Source organism: Saccostrea echinata, unplaced genomic scaffold (assembly GCF_033153115.1).
Source record: "Saccostrea echinata isolate AGI-Se365-2 ecotype Australia unplaced genomic scaffold, CSIRO_AGI_Sech_v1 ptg000001l, whole genome shotgun sequence".
Lineage (NCBI taxonomy): Eukaryota > Metazoa > Mollusca > Bivalvia > Ostreida > Ostreidae > Saccostrea > Saccostrea echinata.
The window spans coordinates 46,554,837-46,581,789 of record NW_026889750.1 but is presented as its reverse complement, the minus strand read 5'-3'; the positions used below and the strand labels follow the sequence as shown (position 1 = coordinate 46,581,789).

The following is a 26,953-nucleotide window of genomic DNA, read 5'->3' as shown; positions in this document are numbered from 1 at the left end:
TATTTTTATGTTTGAATATTTTTTATAGATCACATTGCCTACTCTGAGAGGAAATAAAAAGCCTCAAAATAAAGCTACAGTCGTCTTTTGAATTTGCCAATTTTGACTTTGAAGAATCAGATTTTTGTTTTGGGTGAAATTTGAGAAATATATTCTTTTTTTACTGGTTCATAAAAACCTGGATTATCACCATTCTTAAAAGAAATGTTCTATATTTTTCTCTCCCCTTATCTCCTATTTTCAATATTTCATCCGCAATATCAGTTTCGTCAACATCTTTGGTATCAAAGTATAAAATGTGGTGATTTCTCTTCAAATGGAATTCCCATTTTCGAAAATGTAATCTGAAGCCGAATTACTTTTGCATATAATTCCTTCTAAGCAGCGTGGGTTTATTCGTGATGTTTATCCTTCTTTCCGTTGACATTCTCTCATACTTCTGTGAACTCCTTAATTAGTCTGCTAATTTCTGGCCCAGCCACCATCTAGCAGCTTAACGCAACTGAATATTTAGTTAATCCTATTGCGCCACATGAACCTTGTACAACAGCATTGTTCTGCTCATGGGCTTCATTAATGGCAATGTTCGAAAACTTGCTATCAGTCTTTAATTCTAACAGTAAAGTTTGCTTTATCAAATTCTTCGTATATTTCCGGGTGCTTTGTTTGCAGTGCAAGCAAACCCGAAGGTGAAGTGGTAGCCATCGAGCATAATTAATGTGATCAAGGTCAAAAATCATCTTGTTCTGAACACCACAAAATATGTCACGTATTTCGATTTCATGGGGAGTACTGAGTTCCTTTGCATTTTGGTATGCCATTTTTATCAAGTTATACAAACAGCAGACAGTAATCTGATGTATTTTTGTTGTTTTAGCAAGGTTAGAAACTGTTAGGAAGGACTCAGCAGTTCCAAGAGATGCAATATCTGCTTCAGATAATGCTGTTATCCATCCGCTTCCTTTCAACAAATCACCAACAGTTTGAAAGCTGCCATTTCAACATGCAACCCTCAAAACAACAAATCTATCTTAATCATAAATTTCCGGCCATTCCCATTGTATCTGTTTGGCAAAAACAAATAAAGGTTGGTCACAGGTCATCAAAGGCGTTTGCTTGGATTTGAAAAGTTAAAAAAGATGTTACCTCCTTCATTTTATCCATGCTTTATTGTGGCTATTGAATGAGCCTATTCTTGTAATAGCGACAGCTAGCTGATGTGTGATCCTCTCCCTTTCGACAATAACACTATCTTAACATCTAGTGCTTCATTAGTTAAAGTTATAAAATGAAGCCATTCATAATCGAAACAAAGGTTTCAAACGAGATAGTTGTGATTAGAAGTGATCAATGGTGTTCGAATTCGATAATCAGTGGGTTAGGTTTTGATTTCAATCAAGAATGCTGGTTTTAAACTTGGATATGCTTCTGGAAGACAGCTGATACTTTTTATTTTGGTTTTTGACATTTAAATTCAAACTTTCAGGTATTGGTGAAAGTTGAAGAAACTTGATGCTGAAAAACAGATATACCGGTGCTAAAATGTAGTTGTTGCTGTTGTGGCAGAAGGATTATGATATTCCATGAATTGATTGAAAAAAGATTCCCCAAGCTGAGTAGATACTTCCAAGACTAGGTCATATGAAATAAATTCCATGCTGAAACAAAGCATCTATCTGTTGTCGCTTTCTTGTTTGCATAAAAAAGACCAACATACATGTATGTAGCAAATGATGGTTCGCGGTCACTTGAACATCTTGAGTGTTCATTTGCATTTGTGTTTTTGTTCCCTTCCTGTGACTGTTTAAATACTAAAGCTGTGTCATAGCAACTCTGACTTCGTTAGACCATTACTTCAAAACAGGTCCATGCTCAATCATTGACACGAGTTCAATTAACAACGTGGAACAGAATCACGGATATAGTCTTTACCAAAATGACCAAAAAAAGCCATATGTTCGGTCAATATTTCTCCGCGGACAATTTCACTTCTTTAGCAAAGATAAATGGCATTAGTATAGTCACAAGCAGAAACAAGTGTTGGACCAACATCTTTTTTTCAAAAAACCAGTAATACCTCTCGTCCTTTGTGGAATGCTTTTAGCTGTGGAACTTTGAACAATAATTCGTTTTCAGACGTGTTCTACTAAATGTTGAATTAGCTTCAGACTGTCTAAATTTGTATAAATGGCACAGATCAACTAATTTGAATACTATGCCCCCTGCACTTTCGCGTTGTGATTCCAAAATGTGAGTAACTAACTCAGCAAATGCAATCTGATTGATTTCACCGTCGGTGTCTGCAACTTCTGGCATCGATTGTTGCTTCCTTAAATGGTCTCTTTCCTTGTTGTACAACGATGTCAGACATGCTCTGTGATACTTAAGCTCTTGTGCTACAACATCACCTGCACTTTATTTTGCCAAAAGTTTTTGATTTTGCAAGTTCTTTGTCTACTGGTGGAGACTTGTGTTGAGTTGCATCGTTATAGCATCACAAAGTTTAGAACACGATGCTTGTTTCTCACAGATGAAACATTCTTCTAGATGTAAAGATCGCTCTTCTGTTGATGCACGAGAACTTTTTATTGTAAATTTGGATTTATATCGGCGGACCGATGTCCTTTTTTAGCTCTTTGAAGTTTTGTGTTATTAAACAGTAGTTGGAGGGGTTTTGAGTGCCTCAAGTTTGTCTTCCTGACTTACAAAACACTTTGACTAATCTGTGCTCTGCTTCTCCCGAGCTGACAAAAAAGTCGAACTCTTTTTGACATAGTAACCATTAATAAAAGACAAATGTATGAGAAAGAAAGAGGCAAAAACAATTGAATTAAGAAGTGGATCCGTAAAATGTTATAGAGGATATCTTAAGAGGGCTGGGTGGTTGTGGCCATTTTCAGACTATATTGATCTCCTTTAGAAGATGAGCTCCATATAAAGATATACAAAAATGATCAAATTTTAAAACTAAAATGTATGAATTTTTTGTTTGCCAAGTGATAGTTGACACGACAGCTTAAGATATCATATCTAAAAAAATAAGTTATATCTGATGGTTAATTTGTTGACCCTCCCAGCCTCCTTAATTTTAAGTTGAAGGCCGAAGGATTTCATTTTACGACTTACAAATTACACACTTTTATGTATGGGATACAGCTAAAATTCCTACACCAAGTCCGATAGTATATCCAGTATTATTCAACTCCCGTGCGATCTGTACATCATCAAAGGGACTAAAACCCCGTCCTTCTTTGCTTGGTTTTCCCGCGTTGGCACACTCCGTCATTCTGGATATGACACCACGACCTTGTACGGGGCGGATCATGATGTTTTCCTGAGACTTTATTTTGATAAAAAACAAAGATAACACTGAGCCCTTTGCCGAGTTTCATGACAATAATTGCACTATAAAGTAGTGTATGCAATTTACTCTTACATTTATAAACTCAAAATAGACTGATTGTTTTTTCACTCATTGAAACATCACTGGTGAAGGGTTTCAACTATAGAATTTTAATACGCATTCAAGGCGATTGAGGGAGGGAACGCCTGTCGTGACACGGGGCCTTTATAGTTAAGGTTCCGCACCTTTCACTTCAATGTTCCGAGCGCTTCGTAAAGGAACAACTGCTATATATTTTTCGTACTCCTAAATAACAATTAATCGGCTGGGCTAAAAGCAAAAAATATGGTCTATCTAAAAAATGAATAATGAGTGAATACATACTACTAAAACTGACTATTGATTTGTTTGGGTTTTTTTTATTGTTTAACGTCCCTCTCGAGAATTTTTCACTCATATGGAGACGCCTAGTGAAGTGACACAAGTATGACTAATATTGAAATATAATATTACATACACCTTAATTGGCTGGCCTAAGACTAGTTAAAATGTAAAAACAAAAATACAATTAAAAACATGCTGACAAAAAGTTTTAACAGCATGTGTGAGTTCGGAATTTGACAAATAGTACAATTATAAATACATGTACTCATTAGATTGGGACGCACGTTCTCTTAACAAGAGGCCCATGGGCCACTATGCTCACCTGAGTAACTATGGTCTTGCTGTTCTTCAACAGCAGATTTTTCCCCTATCTATTCCTATGTAAGACCTTGATCACATATTGTGGCCCCATCCCGAATCCGGGAGTTCCTGTATGATTTGAACAAACTCGAATCTACACAACCTTAGGATGATTCCATATACTGTAAACCAACTATTATTCGCGTCATCTTTTATTCGCGATTTGTCAGTTTGAAATCAATCCCCAATGATTAATTTTCGCGACCGAGGAATTATTCTATGGAAATACAAAGCAAATTAAAAGGTTTGCGGCGATTAATATTCGCGAGTTAAAGTAGGTAGACGTAAACAAATTTGAATTTACACTTCCTGAGGAAGCTTCCATATAAATATGACTACATGGCTTTGCTGTTCTCGAGATTTTTCCTATTTTCGCTAAGTAAAGTTTGAATGCCCATTGTGAATGCCCAGTCCAGTACCCTACCCTAGGGGATCATGACTTGAACAAACTTCAATCTACACAACCTAAGGATGCTTCCATATAAGTATGATTAATCCTAACTTTGCTGATCTTGAGAAGTTTTTAAAAGATTTTTTCTAATATGTATTACTAGGAATTACTTTGATCACCCATTCTGGTCCCACTCTAACCCTCCCCCCCCCCCCCCCCCCCCCACGCAAATTTGAATCTACACTACTAAAGATATGGCTAATCATAATTTTGATGTTCTTGAAAAGAAGACTGAAAAACTTTTTCCTATATATTTAAATGACATGGACCCCTGAAAACTGAGACTATGCTCAAGTCCTGTATTAAAGAATAAAAATTCCTTACTTAATGGGGGCTCTTATAGGATATCGTATATAATTATGATTTCGTGTGTACAGATTCTACAGGAATATTTGACTGAAATAAGCAAAGAAATGCAAAAACATTATGAAATCCATCCCACTGTTGCTGTTTAACACTTTCTCTATGTACATGATAGGACCCAATCCTTTGGATAACATGTATTCATTTGATTCTAATCTAATCATAGGTAATTAATTTTTTTGCAAATATTTACAATGTGTTTAAACTGGAAAATCAAAAAAATAATGTAGAATAAATGTCTCATTACAAATTACATGTAGATGTTGGTGTTTTAATAAAATTGAGTACTTTAAAAAGTAACCATGGCATCCCAACCTGCTTTAATCTGACACAAAATCTTGGTAATAAATTTAACCTACTTGTGACTACCAAAAATGAAAATGATCAAATAATTAAAACAAATATTGACAGAGATAACCTTCATTTTACAATATGACATACATCTAGAACACAGAACACAGCTCGACATGTTGGACATGGCGAGTTTCCTGACATCCAGATTTCTGGTCTTTGTTGGTCCTGACGACTAGCGTACCACTTTCCCATGCATTCTAAACACCACATGGGTCGACAGTAGCACTGTACACACTGATCAGCCCCGACACTGTCGCACAACTTCACTAACTTAATGTCCGATTCCTTCTGCATACACCCAATGCAAGTATCTGCCTCCTTGAATATCAAAAAAAAAAATTGATTCTTATTCAAATATTCTCCAGATTACTGATACGTTTCATCGTGTATGTGGTACGTGCTATCTGACATGGGATCACTTTATTATTTGCATACGAATGATCCCATGCAATGATGTTCACTATTCACTTCATACACACCATAACAAAAACACACTCCTTAAATAATTAATTTTAAGTCAATTTACTTTCCCAAATAAAATTCTTACTTCAGGTGGATGGAGTGCACTGACTCATTGTTGATATTACATATATGATATATAACTGTTATTAACTAAACCACATTTTTATTGAAGTCTTACCATTCCTTCTGGCATATTGAAGACTTGGTTCAGGCTGACTTGGTGTCTAAAGGCCTCCAGGAACTGGTCACTGAGGGATTGTTTTATTACTATGTTCCTGGCATTGACAATAGGTGTTGTCAACTTGTCTTTCAGATCTCTATACTCTAAGGCATTCAACCTGAAATAGTATAGGAACTTCATAAAATCTTAAAAATTAAATCACTTTGCTTACAGATGGAGATTATTTTGTCTCAGAATGTGTTTATGATGCTGCAGTCAGGCAGGTCTGATTGTCAGTGGCCACATAGCTCAATTGGTAGAGCACCTTGCTAGTGATTTGGGAGGCGGCCCTAGGTTTGAATCCTGGTCTGGTCCATTGCATTTTTCTCCTCCCAGTTATATTTTGTGCTAATGTGCCATGCCCTGGATGTGACGTACAGGTGAAAAACCTGCTGGGGGAAGAGTCTGGGTTGTTGTCTTTGGGGATGAGGAGGGAGGAATGTGGCAGTCAGACGCGTTCAATTATCAGTGGTCAGATAATTTGTTTGGTAGAGTACCTGACCAGTGATTCATGGGGCTTGGATTTGAATCCTAGTCTGGTTCACTGCATTTTTCTATTTATCAGTTACAGTGATATATAATGATTTACAAAAAGCACATGTCTGATGTTCATGCAACTGATTTATCAACCTGATAAATGTTACATGAATAACAAAAATGAGCACTTATAAGGGCTCATATCATACAAGTAAATACATTACATATCAGATTAGGTTTTACTTTCATTTTTGTTAACATTGCATCTCGATCCCCACAGATATTTGGACAGGCCGACTCAGGCCCACTTTTTTTTTGGGGGGGGGGGGGGGGGGGAATAAGTTATTTGACAATTTCCTTTGTACTTCTCATTTACAAAGCCATGCAACATACAGATGGAAGAGAGAGAGCTGGCCATGCTAGCTATGTTTTTCTCCATACTGGAATCTCCCTAATATAATCTCTGTCTGTGTTTTCTCTCTTTATACTAACTTCCTTAAATTATGCTATTTGGTTTGGGGGAATATAATATCTGATTTACTAGTATAGACTTGGTGTGTGCTGATAACATTGTTATACTAGCATTAAAATTGTAAAGTCTTGTCAATCTTTTTTCATTTAGGTCTATATTTTCTTTTACATTTCAAATTATAAATATTTTCATAGTATAATTTCATGAAGAGGTCTAATTCAGAAAGTCATCACTAACAAAAAATAAACACAACACTACAATTGTAAATATTTATTTTAAATTTCAATAGAATGTGTCTCACCTGATAGTAAATGGCTTGAGCTTTGGATTGATACCTATCACATTAAACTTGAGGAACTGAACAGATGTCATACTTTCATAATGAATATCATGCTCCTCAGATTTGGATAAGGATAGATGTATATCATTTTGATGTGCAATGTACACATAGTAGGTGGACGTTTTCATCACCCATGAGTCTGTCACAATCACTCTACGCCCTGGGGCACCTGTCGTGAATTTATCTACCCTCCTAAATTCTATGTTAATGGAAGAAGCCACAGCCCTCCAGGAGGTTCCATTCCCAAGCAGTGCTAGTTCTTTTGCTATGGGATGGCTGTTGTATTTATTTCTTGTCCAAAGGTAGAAGAGCAGGGATGTTGTCAAAATAACTAGAACACAGGAGACTAAATAGCTCTTCCAAAGAAATCCTAACTTCCATGGAGTAAACAAACCAAGGTTTGGTGAAAACAACCCTAGTCCTATGTAGTATCCTGAAATAAAAAATATTATTATTGTTAAGAAGAGTCTGTAATTCAATAGGACAATAGAGAATCAGAATTGACTGTAATCATCAGACACCCTCAGTAGTTATGGTTTTATTGATAACATATACATGTAACGGTACATAAGCATGTTTACAAATACTGTTCTCTGCTCTCATCTCGCTCTCAGTACTCAACATCTTTAGTTAAACAGCTAAACAGAATACTGTATAGCAGGATTTTTTAGCAGAGTGCTAACTTTGGCATATTTCAGTGGGTTTGGTAAAAGTCCGCTTAAATCTTTATCACTAAATTTGCACCCTAGCCTTGCATGCAGTGCTGGACACAAGAAAAATAACTTTAAAAAAATAACAGATTAGTCTGTTATTAAACATTATACCTCTATGAGTTCTTTGATAAATTGGTATTCAGACATACATATCTAAGGTACCTGAAGCAATTATCCATTAACTTTATGAAAGTGGAGACTGAAGAGGAAGTGCATGAAGATCATTGTCCCCAAACCTTGTAATATCTAAGGATGCATGACGGTAGTTTTAAAAATAATACAGATTTGTAAGACATTTTAGGCTTCTAGAAAATGGAATTGGATGTAGATATTGATGCATAATTGATAAGTTTAAAATTTTAAAAGTAATCATTTTTTGGCCAAAATTGTTGTCATCTCCATTGTCAGAGTGACTGTATGAAGAAATTGGTACTTAACCATTTTGCGACATTCCCACATACTAGGCCGCCTTTGGCCAAGAAATGAAAGTAAAGCAAAAAGTAAGTTAAAATAGCTACCTGAAGTAGGTTTAAATACCTAGGAAGCTATAAATAGCTACGTAGCTAGAAATAGTCTTAGGACTGGACCTGCTGAACAATCCATAACACCACCACTCCATAAAAATAGCCTTCCCGAAAAGCAAGTAAAAAATTCAATTATAATTACCTAACGGTAGTAGTGAATGAGTTAGTAATGTAATAGCTGTCCTCTTCATATGGTAATCGATAAAATGTAACTGTTCACTGCCAAGATAGTTGGATAAAACATTCTGTATTGTCAAACCTGCTGAAACAAATTCAGTTGGGGGTGCAACAAAACATAACACAAAAAACGAATACCCTATGGTAAATATGACATTTAAAGTTTCTTCATTGCCCATCGTTACAAGAGAATGATATATCCACGTGTGACAAAAAAATTAGCAACACTGGCGAAATCTAGTTTCACTTTTAATGTATTAGAACTCTTAAATGCTGAAGTTATGAAAAGTAGACAACATGGCAGCTTCCATTGGACAAGAACAGATGGTTGAGATTAGTTTCGAGAACATTAAAAAGGTATTGGTGTAGATTCTTATATTGCTATTTAGATAAACACGCCCCTCTTGCTAAGTGTCATTTATTTTGGTTTATTTAAACCTGTCATTTCTAACAATTACAATGGAAGGTGGAATCCTTTTCTGAGGAAATTCGAAAAGTAACGATTATCACCAGCTGTAGCTCCTTTGCTGTGGGACTCACGTAGGACTCATGTGGGACTTATTTTCTCCGTGGGACTTGTTTTAGTATCAGCGGCTGTAGATGTCTCGACAGGGCTCAACATTAATTAAAATATCCACTTGTCCATCGGGAAAGTTGCCAACAAGTGTTACATGTCCGAATTCATTGTTTAATTGTCCAACTATGAACAGATGTAAAGAAATTAGTAGAAATTTATTTTCAAAAATGGGATAGTTATAGCAGGGACCTATATACTAAGTACTTAGTATATAGGCCCCTGGTTATAGATAATATTAACTGATACATGTAGAGATTTGTAAACCAAAAAATATACATAACTGATATAAAATACAGTGGAACTGTATGTAACCTAGTCTCATTCACCCTTGTTAGTTAACTATATCCAATGAAACGAAACTGAACCCTAAGGATTGCAGCTTTTGCTATTGTAAACAATACAACAGTGTCAATGGTTAATGAATTAGGGGATGATTAGACCATTTGATTCGGGGGTGGGGGAGGGGAGCCTGGCAGATTTTGGAAACAAATAATCTGTCCTTGAAAATTTTGGAAATAAATAATCCCTGCTAGACTGGTTTAAGAAAATAATCTGTCCTTGACTGAGCTACTCCCCCCCCCCCCCCCCCCCCCCCAAGAATAGACGTTTAGAATTTGGCAATTTTTGTTTTGTTTTGTCCTTGTCAGACTTTTTCAGTAAAGAAGAAAATAAATATTCTGTCCTTGATCATCATGGAAATAAATAATCTGTCCTTCATTAACATGAAAATAATTGATCCGATTCAGAAAAATTTGCTCCTCCCTCTTCCGAATCAAATGGTCATCCCCTAATGTAGGATTTTAAAATAAAAATCATACTCACAATATTCCATAAAGGTAAAAGAGTCACTTTTCCAACAAGTTTGTCCAGAGGTTGACTTGTCAGATCACAAAATAAACTAATCATGAACAATCGATTAAATGTTATTGTTGAACCATGCTAGATCAAAATAAATATTTATTAAATGAGTCTTGTCATTTTGACGTTTTTCAATGGAAATATAATGTTTCTGTTCATTCACCCCTCAGTCAAAGAAATACAAGTGCAGAATCTGCATGGAAGATATAAATAAAATATAGCAGCTGCACCCTAGACATTCACCATTGAACACACTAGCTGTTGTAATGGAATATGATGTCAAATCACAGTTAGCTTGAGATGTCACAAAGGGGAGAGTATCATAAACTTTACACCTTAATTCAAACTGCATGTAAATTAATGTTAAATTGTTATTGAAAAATTCATGTCGTAACATGTCATTATAAGCTTACTGGTGCAGAGATGTTACTGAATAATTTTTAAAACAATACTTTGTTTTAATACTCTTGAATGAAATTCAGCATATTCAATATGATAACCAAAATAAACTTTGAAATGTTCTTTGTTTCATGTCAGTGGTAAGAGGTAGAAGTTACATGTTTCGCCATTTTCACAGTATTTGTGCTAATTGTGTTGCACTTGGACCAAAAAATAAAAAGTCAAACAACACATTATTGACATGTTTTCTAGAAAGTACAATACCTATGCAAATGAGTCCCAAATTTTTTTTATATAAGCATTCTTACAAAAAAAGTTATGCGAAGTCAAATTTTGGGCGAGACCTTGTGTTGCTGACACTACATTACACCTGTTATGTCTAAAATAAAATATTAAAGATATTTATTTATTCCAAACTTCTTGCGGGTTTCGATTATGTACCTAATCGCAGTGAAATAAAAGAAAAATCTTATGGTTCTCTTTGAAAACAAAAAATTTTATTCACATTAATGACTTGCTAATTTTTTTGCCTAATTTATCTCCCTTCCTTAAGTTTATCTACCTTTACAATCACACATAAGACCTATATAATTATCATGTGAAAATTAAATTGAATACTTCTATATTTCAAATATATTTGTCATAACATCCTGGATATCTTCGTTTGTATCTTGTCTACCTTTGAAAATGCATAACATTTTTGTTGCGGACACTACAAGTAACCATAAGAATAATCTTTTGTCATTTTTAGCTCACCTCGACGAAGTCGAGATGAGCTTATGCTATACCCCCGGCGTTGGCGTCGGCGTCGGCGTTAGCGTCGGCGTCCCGGTTAAAGTTTTAGGAGCAAGTCCCATTCCCAAGTAACTATAAGCCCTACCTTGACCAAACTTGCATGGATGATGCATCTAGGGATGGACACTACCACACTTGCTTCGGATGCTGGATATGACCTAGATTTTCCAGATGAGTGACCAGGTTAAAGTTTTTGGAGCAGGTCCATTCCCAAGTAACTATAAGCCTTACCTGGACCAAACTTGCATAGATGATGCAGATTGGGATGGACACTACCACACTTGCTTCGGATGCTGGATCTGACCTAGATTTTCCAGATGAGTGACCAGGTTAAAGTTTTTGGAGCAGGTCCATTCCCAAGTAACTATAAGCCCTACCTGGATCAAACTTGCATGGAGGATGCATTTAGGAATGGACACTACCACACTTGCTTCAGATGCTGGATATGACTTAGATTTTCCAGATGGGCCACTAGGTTAAAGTTTTTGGAGCAGGTCCATTCCCAAGTAACTATAAGCCCTACCTTGACCAATCTTGCATGGATGATGCATCTAGGGATGAACACTACCACACTTGCTTTGGATGCTGGATCTGACCTAGATTTTCCAGATGAGTGACCAGGTTAAAGTTTTTGGAGCAGGTCCATTCCCAAGTAATTATAAGCCCTACCTGAATCAAACTTGCATGGAGGATGCATATAGGGATGGACACTACCACACTTGCTTTGGATGCTGGATCTGACCTAGATTTTCCAGATGGGTCACTAGGTTAAAGTTTTTGGAGCAGGTCCATTCCCAAGAAACTATTAGCCCTACCTTGACCAAACTTGCATGGATGATGCATCTGGGGATGGACACTACCACACTTGCTTCAGATGCTGGATCTGACCTAGATTTTCCAGATGAGTGACTAGGTTAAAGTTTTTGGAGCAGGTACCCAATTATAAGCCCTACCTGGACCAAACCTGCATGGATGATGCATCAAAGGAAGGACTCTACCATACTTGCTTCAGATGCTGGATCTGACCTACATTTTCCAGATGAGTGACTAGATTAAAGGTTTGGGAGCAGGTCTATTCCCAAGTGATTATTTAAGCCTTACCTTGACCAAACTTTCGTGGATAATGCATCTAGGGATGGACGCTACCACACTTGCTTGGGATGCTGGATCTGACCTAGATTTTCCAGATGAGTGACCAGGTTAAAGTTTTTGGAACAGGTCCATTCCCAAGTAACTAAAAGCCCTACCTGGACCAAATTTGCATGGATGATACATCTAGGGATAGACACTACCATATTTGCTTCAGATGCTGGATCTGACCTAGATTTTCCAGATGATTGATCAGGTTAAAGTTTTTTTGGAGCAGGTCCATTCCCAAGTAAATATAAGCCCTACCTGGACCAAACTTGCATGGATGATGCATCTAGGGATGTACACTAACTAACCTGCTTTGGATTCTGGATCTGACCTAGATTTTCCACATGAGTGAATTTTAGCCATATTTTAACCAAATTAGCATGAATGATGATGTATCTAGAGATGGACAGTTCCAGACTTACTTTGGATTCTGAATCTAATATTGATGGATATTAATCTTGGAATGTACACTAACTAGGAAAAAAATATGATGTGAGATTTACCTTACTTATAGATAACATTCGTCGAGGTGAGCTTAGTAATCTTTGATTACCTATGTTTATAAAAATGATTGTTGATAAATGTTCATTTCTAGCTGAATTATATACCACAGGATCAACTCTTGAAAATGTACCATATAAAAAGATGCAGAATGTGGTTTATTGAGATGAAAATAACCACATAACAAGGAGCATTAATTATTTCTTGATGTATAATTGTTTTGCAGTTTTAAAAAAAGTCTATGATTTTACTTATTTTAATACAATTAAAGAAGTTATAACAAATAGTTTTATAGATAAATTCAATGAATTAAAGAATTTACTGAGGCATCCATAATTCTTTTTTCAGTATTGAAATTGTTGCGGACACTACAATATATTGAAATATTGCTATATGACACCATATTTGGTTTTAATGGAGTAAGCTGAAAATCTTAATCTCTAACTAGTTCTATATGTACAGTAAATGGTGTTATATTATAGGGAAATAAAGAAGGCTAGTCAAAAATGGCTTTCCGGCCTGGAAATTAAAACCCATATATATACCAGTAAGTTTGAAGTGTTATCTTGTACAAAAATCACCTTTTGTTATCTTAATCCAGTTAACTAATTGTATTATCAAAGGAGCAAAATATCAGAGAAGTGTTTTACATTTCAAAAATATTTAATGAAATAAAAAGTGAAAATAATAAATAAAAGTGGTATATAGTTATTACTGTAGTGTCCGCAACACAACTGTATTAATTAAAACTAGACTTATTAATTAACAATTAACATCTTGATATATTCTTTAGTTTCCACTTATTCAGTTTTAAATACCACATGAAAATTAACTTTCAATATATAACATAAGACTGACAATTGAAAGATTTTGAATATTATGTATAAACAAGTCGTTATGGGTGTTATTTAAAGTATGATGTTATAGTTCCACTAAGTTTTGTAACCTTACATATTTGTATTGAATATTTGGACAATTATAGTGATGATCAATTGAAATCATGTTACATTTCTTTGAAGAAACTGTGAATTTAAAGAGCTGTTGCGGACTCTACAGCGTTGCGGACTCTACAAAACACAATATATTTGCCAGAATTCCAAGCAACACTGAGCTAAAGTCTGATATTTTTTGGTAGATAGATTAGTAGCTGTACTGGCCTCTTACATGTAAAATAAAAGAAATATAATTCATAATGCATTCCAGAATAAGCACATGTTGCGGACACTACAGAATTTTGGGACATTTTTATGCCAGTAAGAAGAAAATGTGTCATTTTCTAAAGTTTCGAAGAATCCACTCAAACTTTTCTTTATTGTTTCATTTATCATTTAACTCTAATTTTAAAATGAACCTAAAGTAAGAGTAATGCATTAACATATATTTTTTTTAAACTGCAAGTTCAAACAGTAGAATTTTATTAAATTTCATAACGTATCTGCATTTTCACATATTTAAACATTATTTTGCTAATATTTTGTTGATTTACATACAGTAAATTGCATATAAAAGAGGGATAATTTCACAATGATTTGACATCTATCACTAAGAGTTTCTATTGTAAATCTCCTGAAACAAAAACTGGAAAACAAAGCCATTTTTCAGCTGCAACAGCATAACGCAAAATATACCCCTTATTTTAGGTAGTAAATCTTTAATATTTTTATTGTCTAGAACATGGGAGTGTTATATATCATTTAACTTGTTAGGGGTATCATTTTGTTGTAATTTGGTCATAATTGTTAAGGGTTTAATCATATATTTTGATGCAGAGTGCCTTATAACATAAGTGAGTATGAAAAAACACAAATACTGTGAAAATGGCAAGTATATGTACATATAGAAGAGATTTGCACAGGTATAAAATGTTGAAATCCATAAATATAACTTGAATGTTCATATATGTATGATAATTATGAAGAAAATCAGAAAAAAAAATTGTTTTTTCTAACTCTCTAGGGCAAAAGTTTGATAGCTAAACAGAATTTTGAAGAAGGAGATGTCTTATTTGAAGAGAGACCTCTTGTCAGTTCTCAGTTTCTTTGGAATGAATTTTACAAGTACAAGGCATGTGAATACTGTCTACGTTCACTGGAGACTGCAGAGAATCAGAGTCGACGATTGACAGAAAACGAAGCACTGACATTACCCTACCCAGAGTGTGATGAAACAAACCCATCACAATATACTGCTTGTCCACAGTGTCAGGTTGGCTACTGGACAGTACTGTACACAGGGTTATTTTGGCTCTTTGTTATTTTTGTCCTTTCACATTTGGAAACAATTTTTGCCCATTTTAAATTCACTCAGGCACAGTTGTGCTTAAGTCACTCAGGCACAGTTGTGATTAAGAGATACTGTTGTCTTCCTTGAAATCACGCTGTTTTAATTTTGCCCTGTTACAATGAGGGTAAAAAGAGCAAAAATAAAATGGGGGTGAAAATTTCCCTGTATACAGTATCTATATAAATTTATTTTTCTGTCATAAACTGTCATGTATTAAGAAAATTTAACATATGGCATACTGTAAAAATCAGTTTTTTCATGGGGTCAATTAATTTTTGTGGCCAAGGATTAAATTTCATGGTCGAAAAACTATGGTACATGAATGCAACCCAAACGTGATGAAACTGGAGGTTTGTGAATCTTTTTTTTACCCCCAGAAACAACAAAATTTAACACACATCCCCTCAAACGCATGCACACACAATGATTTCATAGTAATTGTATTCAAAAGATAACCATGATAACAGATAGAAATATATAAAGATAAAAATTTAAATCTATGTAAAGTGATTGGAGTGACAATCACTTTATTGTACAACATATCATGTTTACTGGTAGGTGACCTACTGCTGTCAGGATTGTCAAAACAGAGGCTGGGAGGAGTACCATCAGACCTTGTGTATGGGGTCATCTAGAGAGGATGAAAACCATCCTCTCAATAAATTACAGGACATGTGGAGGTAAATCACAAAATTGTCTGACCATCAGTAATTTCAAAATGATTTGATAAGAGCACTCTTAACTTGAAGCATCATTTGAAAATTATCTTAGATATCTAGCTCTTTATCGAAATGTAATGTGTTTCAATGAAATTTTTTTTTACAATATTATTGATTTGATATGTGTATATACAGAAACATGTATTCCTGTCAAAAAAAAATAATACAAGAACATTCTATGTTAATGACTTCTATAATAATGTTCAAAGTTTAGATTGAAGAAAAGACATATTTGTTTTAAAATATGAATTCATTCTTCTTAGAAACCTTCACTTTCCACCAGAGACTTGTAGTATAATGCTCATAGCAAAGATGGTAGCCCAAGTCAAACAGGTTAGTTTATAGGATAATTATAGAATATAAAATTTTTATATTTACACAATTGCAAAATATGTCAGTTACATTTATATTACACAGTGTGAAATGCTTCGAAATTTTGGTCATCTTTACAGAGTAAAAACAAATCAGACATGTTGGAGAAGTTTTCCCGCTTTGTAAAAACAACAGTGAATGAAGAAGAAGCACTGGTTCATAAAATGATGGGGGACAAATTTCAGGTGAAAGAAAATCATTTGAAAAAAAAAATATTTTCTGTATGTGTGTGAGATTTATATAAGTTTTTTCTGTTTTATATGTTTATATATTACTTGTATCTTCTTCATGCAGAATTAACAATTTTGTGCATAGTATACACGTATATATGTAGGTATATTATGTATTTCATGACCTATAGCTTTTGTTTCATATTTAGGAGCCCCTTGAGATGCTGCGACAACAGATGACAGAAATACTATTTGATGATTCTGTCCAACATGTAAGGCCAAATATGTTGTCAATTTTCATTTTCCCCACACTTTTTTCAAATGGATTTAGGCAGCAGTCATTGTATATTTAAGTCATCTTCATATAGATAACTAATAGCATTAAGAATCTTAGTACATTTAAAACACAAGTATAAATGGAGTAATGATTTTATTTGTTGATTCAGGTCTTGATTTTTGTTACAGTGGTTCACACCTGAGGGTTTTCAGTCCTTGTTTGCACTTGTTGGCAGGAATGGTCAAGGTATAGGATCAAGGTATACAAGTATTTTTTATGTAAAATCTATCTCATCAGTTTACGATCAGTTAGCCTTAATTAGTTATCAATTTCAGAGTAAAAGATGACTTGTTTTGTATTTTTAACATTGATTTTAAAAGTATTTGTGTTAGATGAATTGCAAATAAAGTATACAGTATACAGGGTTATTTTTGCCCTTTCAAAAATTTTTTTGCTCAATTTTAAAATTTGGCCAGACACAGTTATGTTAAAAAAGAAACTCTGAGCTGAATTTTTCCACTGACTACAAGGTTAAATAGGACAAAATAAAATGGGAGCAAAATATTCCCTGTATATACAATAGATACATATAGAGATCCATGACACAGATGAATTCAGTCTTGCTTGATCTTCTACTTTACCAACCTATGTAGTCTGCTACTACATTGTACATGTATGTGCAGATTGATTGATTGATTGTATGTTGTTTTTCATCCCATCAAGAATTTTCACTCATATAGAGATGTCACCATATACCAGTGAATGGCTTCAAATTTAGACCTATACTTGGCACTAAGGCCCATTGAACAGTGAGGGTTCTTTATCATGCCAACACCCACCATGACACAAGACCTCGGTTTTTAAGGTCTCATCTGAAAGACCTGACTTTCACTTCTAATACCAAGCACTAGGGGAAGAGATATTCCCTACCTACTTGTATGTTTAGGTTTGACATGGTACGGCAAATGAGAATCGAACCCAGGTTTCCCAATCATGAAGTAAACAGTATGTGCTTCTAGGAATGCTTACTCCAGTGTACTGGTCATACTTCAAATGCTGCAACTGACCTAAATTTTCAAGAAACTTACATACATAATGCATCTAGAGATATATACTAAAAACCTTGTGAAAGATGCTGCTAGTGATCTGTTAGTTGTTTTTTGAAAGGCCTAAAATGATGAAAATGTATACAATATTATTGGATTCCTCAGAATATTTCTTTGGTATAAGATTTTACCATATTAAGAAGAAAACAATCATCAAGCTGGACTTTGTAATTTTTGATTACTTCTTTATTTATTTATTCATCAGTTCAATAAGTACTTGGGTAAAAAAATGTGAAAAATTGGATTTATCTGAGGAAAAGAAGGAAGAATTGGATGAGTTTATTGACAGACTGTATGAAGAATTAGAAAAAGGTATTTACATGTTTTGTGATTCATTAAACTGTATTTGCATGAAGTATGAGTATTTTTTTTTTAGGAAAATTCTTTAAAATTCCTATTATTTTATGACCATTTTCCAAATGAAATGTTTTTATCTGTATTGAAAGTCCAATTTTCCATTTAAAATTGATTCATTATATTAAAAACTGAGTGAGCAAAAAAAGTTTACATAAACAAATTTTCTTTTTCTTCATATGCTTTGCTTTTAATATCCACCTAATCATTTAATTTTAAAATCCTCTAGTTTACATATCATACCACTTCAGCATTATCATTTCCAAAAAAAAAAACTGTTGTCAATTTTTAATATAAAAGCTTACATGAAAAAAAAAAGCAAAGTGCAACTTCAGTATGGTTTCTGTGGAATTATTAGAAATTTCTTAAACATTTTGGCTACAGAGTAATAAATATTAAGATACTTTCTGAAAATTTAATTGACAGTGTCTGGTGCATTCCTGGATTGTGAGGGTTCAGGACTGTACCTCCTACAAAGCACTTGTGAGTATCCTTATACTCTCTATTTACTCCAATATTTGTGAGGCAGACTTCACTAAATCATGTATTTTATGTGAATTACCCTGACAAGATGAAGCTTGATCATTTTAGGTAACCATAGCTGCCAGCCTAATGCTGAGATCACATTTCCATACAATAATAACATTATGTCAGTGGTGGCCAAAGAAGGAATTCCTTCTGGTCAGGTTAGTCAGCTGTAACCATAACTTTTAACCATTGAATGATTTGTGTAATTTTTGCATACAATGTACATGTAACAATCAAATTTCTAAAAAGCATTTTATCTTTAATAGATATGATCTTTACTCCTTTTGGTACTTACCTTACAGTTTTGGATAATTTGTGTTTTATTTTGAGAATCTTTAACTCAGTCTCTGTCAGTCACAGTTCTGAGTCACTCAGGTGACCTATTGCTATCTGTTTTCATCCGTTCATCGTGTGTCAACATCTGAACATTTTCAACTTCATCTCTGGAATCATTGTACCAATTTCAAGCAATTTTGGCATATAACATCTATAGGTGAAGGGTAACAAAAATTGTGAATTAATTGGTCCCTTTACATTAAGGCCTGACAGATGGGGCTAAAACCATCAAAGTGCGATCTTAAAATCTTGTACTTTACTACTGGAGATCAAGCAGCCTTACTGCTGTCATGATTGTACATAGAATAAGCATTGAGCCCTCTACAGAAATTGTGAAATTCATGGACCCAGGATGAGGGGTTCTGGTGTTAGGATAGGGCTCTATAATTATAGGGAAAATGCATAAATTCTTCAAAAATCTTCTTCTCTCCCCCTGTATATTTAGCAGACAAACTAACTGCATATTAATTATGATTAGCAGGAGAATGTCTCTTTCAAAATTGTGAATTTCTGGAGTTAGGGCAAGGGCTCTATTGATCATATATATATATATATATATATATATATATATATATATATATATATATATATATATACATAGGGAATATGCATAGATTTTTTGAAAATCCTCTTCTCTGCTAGACGAACTACGAGGGTTGTTCGGAAAGTTCATGGACTATCATCATAACTTTTTTACGTAACGTCATATTATATCCAAATTTGGAAGAAATATTTCAACAGTAAATTCAAATGATGTGCATTAAAATTTTTTTAAATATCTTGGATTATTTCAAACTTATTTAGATTTTAAAAATGCGAAAATTGGATCATGGAGCAGGTCAAAATCTTGTAATTTACTATCAAGACGCTAAATAATGTCTGAAGTCATGTCTTCTGTAAAATGACACAAAAACAGAAAAATTCTACACATTCAAATTAAGCATTGTTTTATCGTTTCTGATTCCAAATTATGACTTAATATTTTGCTTCGTTGAAAAGGAATCAGTTTCAGAAGATAGGCAGTCCTCATTGAACAAGGCAAAAAAGACGACCTCGTAGAAAGTCATGGAGCAGCAGTTAAACATACAATTTTGTGTTGTACTCTGGAAAACTCCAGAAAAAACTCTGAAAATGCCAGAGGAAGTAGGAAATATGTCAAAAGCGAGCCATGCATGTGTGTTTACATGGTACAAGCGGTGTTTAAATGATAGACTATTCTGCTTAGACGATGGTGATCTGTGAGAAAACGGATTATCTGTAAAAATCTTATCAAAAACATTGAAAAGTCAGTAACATCATGCTAAGAGTTTGGTGCTTAACAGATGCTGATCTTGTGAAAGCACACTTATGCAGTGAAAAAAATATGAATTGACAAACAAAATAATGCTACTGGAACAATTGTTAGCAAAATAGATTTCAAGTGATAGAGAAACGTTTTTAATGAGTGCACTGGTATTCTGATATTGGTCCATAATTGGGCAACACTGTGTGAAATGTATAGCGATAGTATTTTTGAGAAACTCATGTCGGTATATTTTTGATGTTACAGTGTTGTTGAGTTTGCTCCTTGGTTACAAAACGTGTTGATTTTAAAATTAAATAACATGAATTCTATTAAATCACATGGAATGAAACTTCACACTTAAACAAAATAAATATTTTTACATATGATAAAGTGCTCATTTTAAATTTCTTGAAGATAGTATAACGAAGATTGGCATAGTCCACGAACTTTCCGAACAACCCTCATATGTCCATGGTTATGATGAGCAAGGTTGTATTTCCCAAAATTTTGAAATTCAAGGTCCCTGAGTCAGGGGCTTTGGAAGTAGGACACAGTTTTCTTATGATCATGTTTTGGAATTTTTACTTTGCTTTAAGGGAAATTATTACCCTTAGTTATTTGCCAATTAAGCGTAATCATTGTAAATGATGTAATTGAAAGGTAGACTGAATAAAAGAATTATTACAGATTTTTAATGTACAATTCAAAAAAGTACTTTTGGAATTTTTAATAGTAACATTGACTTGTAAATAATATATGAATAAAAAGGAGAATATCTAAATTAAATATTATTCAAAGACCCTAAGATCCCCATGATATTGGGACTGTTTTTGGTTTACTGAGTAAATATTTTGCATTATGCCAATAATGTTATTGCAACTTTAAACTTGATGACAACCAGATTGTATTCAGCTCTTCTATTGTTAATATTCCACTATCATCTGCATGTTATTTTTGTTTCTCAACTCATTCCGTATGCAAAAGCATGTTCTCTGAGTACAGTCAATTTTTTAACGGAGCATGTCACAGACAAATAAGTTGATGTTGCATGGTTTTTAAACATCCTGTTAAAAGTCAACACAGGCTTCCGCTCTATCAAATTTTGACGGACATGTTTCATTGTAAGGCCATTCCCAAACAAAAATTTACTTTAGTTAATTATAGTAAATACTTTGATACTTCAATATTGCTATGAAAGTTTACTCTAGAACTTTTTCGAAGATTTAGAGCCTTAATATTTCTTAAATTACATACCAATGATGTAATTTTTTGAAATAATATGTAAATATGCTTGTAATATTTCTTATTTATGTAAGAAAATTGCTTGTAAGAATTTTAAAAAATAAAGTATAATGATCTGAAATTCATAGTAAAAATACTTTGATCTACCATAGTGAAAACGTTGATTTGCTATAGTTAACTATAGTAATTTATAGCAAACTAAAGTTAACTGTAGTAAACTGTAGTACTTTATTGTTATTATTGTTTTAATGCTAATTTTGACTATAAATTTCTCTGTTAGTGGGATAAAAACAGAGGACTCACTGCAGATATATAAGATCTTCAGGGGATGCTATCTCCTCCAAGGAACCTGACCCATTCCTGTTGTCTCCAGAGGTCAATATTTTAGCCCTGTTCATGATATGTATTGTTTATAAGATTTATGAGATTGATGTGTCATTTGGTGGCATGGTCTTCCCATACAACTTACATTACAAATAAAATTCCACATACCCAACATTGCAAGAATGAAAAAAGGTGAAGATTATGAACAGTGATCGATCTTAAAAAAATCTATAAACAATACCAATCTGTGAATCAGGTACCTAGGAGGAGTAACCAACCCGTGTTGACGGGGTACACCCGCTGTAAGCCACACATATTGATCAGGTAGACAGAACATTCTGTAGTCAAATTCAGTATAAAAACAAAGGCCTAATAATTGGTATAAAAATCAGCCAAAATACGACCCAATGATAGGTTATATTTGCTAACAAGGTCATTTCGTAAATTCTATGGTAGGTATAATGACCTTGTTGGCAAATATAACATGTAACATCAACCTAACTGTCACTAGCCTGTCTCAGTTTAAAAATTAATCATGCTCGGAGCATGCTCTTGAGTATCGCATAAATTGGGAGATGTAAACACCATTTGCAGGTGATAGCGGGATATTACTATATAAATAAGGAAAGTTGACGATGGAAAAGCTGAAGTCATCTCGTTTGTTATTCAGTTTAGTTGTAAGTTGGCCTTATCGTCTATAGTTAGTAAAACATCCAAATATGAAACAGATTTGGCAGACACTATGTTGTTTTTTATTTCAAGTTCACTGTGATATATCGATTCAACATATGAATGGAAGTAACTATTGTTAATTGATAATATTGAAAATATGTTGTTGATATATCTAAATGTCGAGTTGAAGGCCACAGCAAGTGTTTTCTTCTCGTGTAGAAGTTTTTGAATAAGTTCTGCTTCATAAGAATATAACAGGTCAGCTAATAAAGGAGCACAATTATTGCCTAGAGAAATTCCAACAGTTTAATGGAAGACCTAGTCTCCTAAAACTACATGAATGTTATCAATAAGGAACTCCAGCATCCTTTAAATATCAACTTCAGAGTATTTGTGTGTAGAATCAGAGGGATTTTTAACATGGTAATCTTGTTGATGACCAAGATATGAACATTTTCGCCTTACATTTTTTATTGAAGAAACAGTGGTCTATGATATCAAAAAGCCCATTTCTGTTAATTTGTCATGAGGAATGGTTGTATAAAACGTAGAAAAAGTTGTATGTTTTGATGTTACTGACTTTTTAAGACTTTAGCGATTTTATATTATCTAAAAGGCCTTTGGAGTTTTTGAGAATCCCTCTCTGATTTTCACCACTTCTAGAATATTCTTAACACAGTACGTTTGAAGTTTCTCCTTTACAGCCGTTAATATTTATGTAAGGAGTAAATATGGGATTTGGTAGAGTATTTGCTGAACCCAGCAATGTATCTTTGTTTGTAAGGATTTTTATGAAGTAGGGCAGACTGAACTCACCTTGGATGACTGGATTGTTAAAAGTATTAAACACTGAATTGTGATTTTCATCTTTAGAAGTTGCTGCGAGAATTAAAATTATGTTCTTATGAAATACAGTTATGATAATGAGCCTTACAAAGACGATATTGTTAGAAGTCTTGTCAGCTGGAATCATAGCATATTATTCATGTAGTCTTTCTAATTTTTTGTCACCGACGATTTAGTGAAAACGGAAGGATAGATGGTTCGCAGATTGGCTATTAAATTTCTTATACGATTCTTTAACATATTTCTTCAACACTTAATTCATTCTGACATAGTGTTCAGATCTTCTTTTTCATATTTAGCCCTATGTCTGGCATAATCGTCGACAGAATTCATAATAGAAATGAAGTTCTTGTACCAGTTGAAAGATTTGGGTTACTTTTATTTTGGACCTTGTAAGATGACTGCATTTAGGTCTTCATTTTTAACTTAATTGACATCACCAATAATGATGTGTCCAGAGGGACTGTAGTTGAAAGAAGAGCATAAATCTTGAGCATGTTGAGTTGATTTGTTTTAAATGTTCAATGTTTAGATAATAAATATAATGATTTTTTCAACATTTTCCAAGGATAATTTTTTTGGTTGTGCTGAATGTTCATTATAAACTGTTTTTTGTTTTTATGCAATGGCTTTTGCTGTGTACTTTAAATGTGGATATTTATATTTAATTGTAGTTAATTACACTTCATAGTAAAAATGTGTAATTTCAGCGATACCAGTATTATGGATTTGTTAATACTGAATGAAATATTTGAATAACTCCTCTCTATCTATACCAGTGGTTTGTGCTAATATGTCCAAGTACCAGTTTATGCAGAATGAACATGATTTGATTTAACGTTTTTTTCAGGAGATCTGTATTGGTTATCTTAGTGAATGTGATTTATCACGAAGCCGTCACAGTCGACAGAAAATTCTCAAGTAAGCCTCTTAAAATAAATTTACATTATTACATCTACAAGTACTACACAAGTACTCTGAAGTTGACATTAAAAAGATGCTTGAGTTTCTGATTGACAATATCTATGTGGTTTTTGGAGACCAGGTCTTCCAACAATCTATTGGAATTCCCTTGGGTATCAGTTGCGCCCCGTTATTAGCAGACCTTTCTCTGTATTCATATGAAGCAGAATTTGTCCAAAATCTTATATGTGAAAAGAAGAAAACACTTGCTGTGACCTTCAACGCGACATTTAGATATATCGACGACGTATTGTAAATTAATAATGGTTATTTCCATTCTTATGTCGATACGATATATCCCGGTGAGCTTTAGATAAAAGATACCACCGAGTCTGACACATCTGTTTCATATTTGGATATTTTACTTGAAAAAGACGTTAATGGTAATCTAACAACCAAGCTTTATGATAAACTTGATGACTTTCTAAAACGAGGTAAATTATTGACAAACAAGTTGATGAAACAAGAATATCAGCAGTCTCGTTTATAGTCATCATTTCGTAAGTTCTATGGTCTATACAATGATCTTGTCAGCAAATGCAATTTATCATTGAGTCAAATGCTGACTGAAGTTTTTCATGCTGAATGTTAGGCCATGATTTACACACTGAATTGTTGACGGATTTTCCCGTTATTTCCCGATCATGACAAGGAGCACACGGCGGGTGTGACCGGTCGGCAGGGGATGCTCACTCCTCCATGGCACCTGATCCCACCTCTGATGTTTTGGAGGTCCGTGTTTGCTCTGCTCCTAATTTGTTTTGTTTAATGGACTTTTGAGCTTGAATGCTGTTCGTTATCTCCATATATATCATCTAACATACTTGATCAATTGCATTAAACCTTAGGATAGTATTTATGGCATAAAGCTGCTTAAACTCTTGCATATTGAATTATTATGTAATGATGTAATGATTTCAACTTTTCTATCGGCAGTTTTCCTTAATATGTAGCAATATACCATTATCACCTTCACATAATGTTTATGTTTCCCAGTTAATTTGATACACAAGAGCATTTTCAAAGTACAAACATTTTCTATACCGAGGCAGGTTACTGATAGATGAATTGATAGTACAAGGTATCAACAATCTCTTTTAAAGTAAACATTTTGGAAATTCTTTGGTCGATAAATTGACATAGTTAGCAAATACAACTTTCCATTAGGTCAGATCTTGACTGACATTCATTATAAATTGTTAGGCCATTATTTTTAGCTCACCTCAACGAAGTTGGGGCCACGTGTCGTCATTCCAGGTAGCTTCATGCGGCAAGAAAGCAATCAGATAACGAATGCGAAGGGTATACCCCAGTACCGATATCAAGGAAAGGAAAACTTACAGGGCATAAGCCAATTTACGAGTTGTGTTCAGCTTATGATTTGAATTCACTCTCATAAAGGAAATGGGAGGAACTGAAACACTAAAAGGAACAGATAACGTGAATTCAAAATGGATTTTTCTTGTCTTTTTACTCAACTGTTACAATCTAGCACTTTAAAATCCTTGGGGATTATTGCAATTAGGGGGACCATGATATAAATTTGAGTATGTAACAGTTGACAGAGCCTATATCGTGTATAATTGATCAATTTACAAACAAGTTTGAACTTTTAATTAACACCAGACAATATCAATATGCTGATTACTTAGAGTTTTTTAAGACAGAATTCAGAGTCATCACCATTAGTATTGATTATTGAAAATGAATTTGTAATTTTAATGAAAGATACGTGTTACATTGATGTCAGAAATGATAACGTCCAATATCCTGCCACTATGTGGAGATCACATCTAGAAGTTAGTGTTTAATTCTACATTTATGTATTTAAAAAAAATCATATTTGTATTTAGAAAATAAAAATCACAGAGGTAAGTTGTATCAAATGATTTGAATGTGATGTGGATGTTTCATCTCTTTACTTCGCGGAAAAACTGATATGAACTTGAATGACAACACATAGGATCATTCCAACAAAGAACCTCTCTCTCTCTCTCTCTCTCTCTCTCTCTCTCTCTCTCTCTGCGGTTTTCATAATTGTCACAACTTTGAAAAGGAACAAGCGAAGTTACGGACAATGATACGTAAGATTCTTGGAAGACAATATTGTGTTTTGTGTTTTAGATGATTTAATAAAATGATAATTTTATTGAATGCAATTCACTTCAATTTTACAGAGAAAATTACCTTTTCATTTGTGAATGTCCAAAATGTTTAAGTGAGGCAGATGACCCGGACTTGACGTCAGAAGAGGACGAAGAAGACATGGAGGAGGATCAGTAAATGAAAGAATGCAAGAAAAGTCAAAATTTACTTTTTTAAAATGTAAAATCAATAAATCTGTATATTATCTAGTCAATGTGACTTTCATTGAAATTCCCAGATAGATTGATTGATTGATTGTATGTTGTTTTACGTCCCATTCGAGAATTTTTCACTCATATAGAGACGTCACCATATACCGGCGAAGGGCTTCAAATTCTGACCATTACTCGGCACTCAGGGCCATTGAGCAGTGAGGGATCTTTATCGTGCCACGTCTGCCGTGACACGGGGCCTCGGTTTTTAA

The 26,953-nt window shown here is 34.0% G+C and overlaps 2 protein-coding genes across 2 annotated transcripts; one reads left to right on the top strand and one right to left on the bottom strand.

Moving 5' to 3' along the window:
- Positions 1-5,305: 5,305 nt before the first annotated feature.
- Positions 5,306-8,853, bottom strand: LOC133193019 (E3 ubiquitin-protein ligase TM129-like). Its single transcript, XM_061329023.1, has 4 exons — positions 8,606-8,853; positions 7,188-7,659; positions 5,896-6,055; positions 5,306-5,573 (listed from the first exon to the last, which is right to left on the bottom strand). The coding sequence occupies exons 1-4, from the start codon at positions 8,817-8,819 to the stop codon at positions 5,322-5,324; spliced, it is 1,098 nt and encodes a 365-aa protein (XP_061185007.1). The 5' UTR covers positions 8,820-8,853; the 3' UTR covers positions 5,306-5,321.
- An 18-nt stretch (positions 8,854-8,871) lies between these two features.
- Positions 8,872-26,743, top strand: LOC133193008 (histone-lysine N-trimethyltransferase SMYD5-like). The gene is made up of 12 exons (XM_061329012.1): positions 8,872-8,997; positions 14,864-15,112; positions 15,749-15,870; positions 16,173-16,242; positions 16,362-16,466; positions 16,661-16,723; positions 16,917-16,987; positions 18,040-18,146; positions 18,615-18,671; positions 18,780-18,874; positions 24,272-24,342; positions 26,562-26,743. The coding sequence occupies exons 1-12, from the start codon at positions 8,938-8,940 to the stop codon at positions 26,665-26,667; spliced, it is 1,176 nt and encodes a 391-aa protein (XP_061184996.1). The 5' UTR covers positions 8,872-8,937; the 3' UTR covers positions 26,668-26,743.
- Positions 26,744-26,953: the final 210 nt, after the last annotated feature.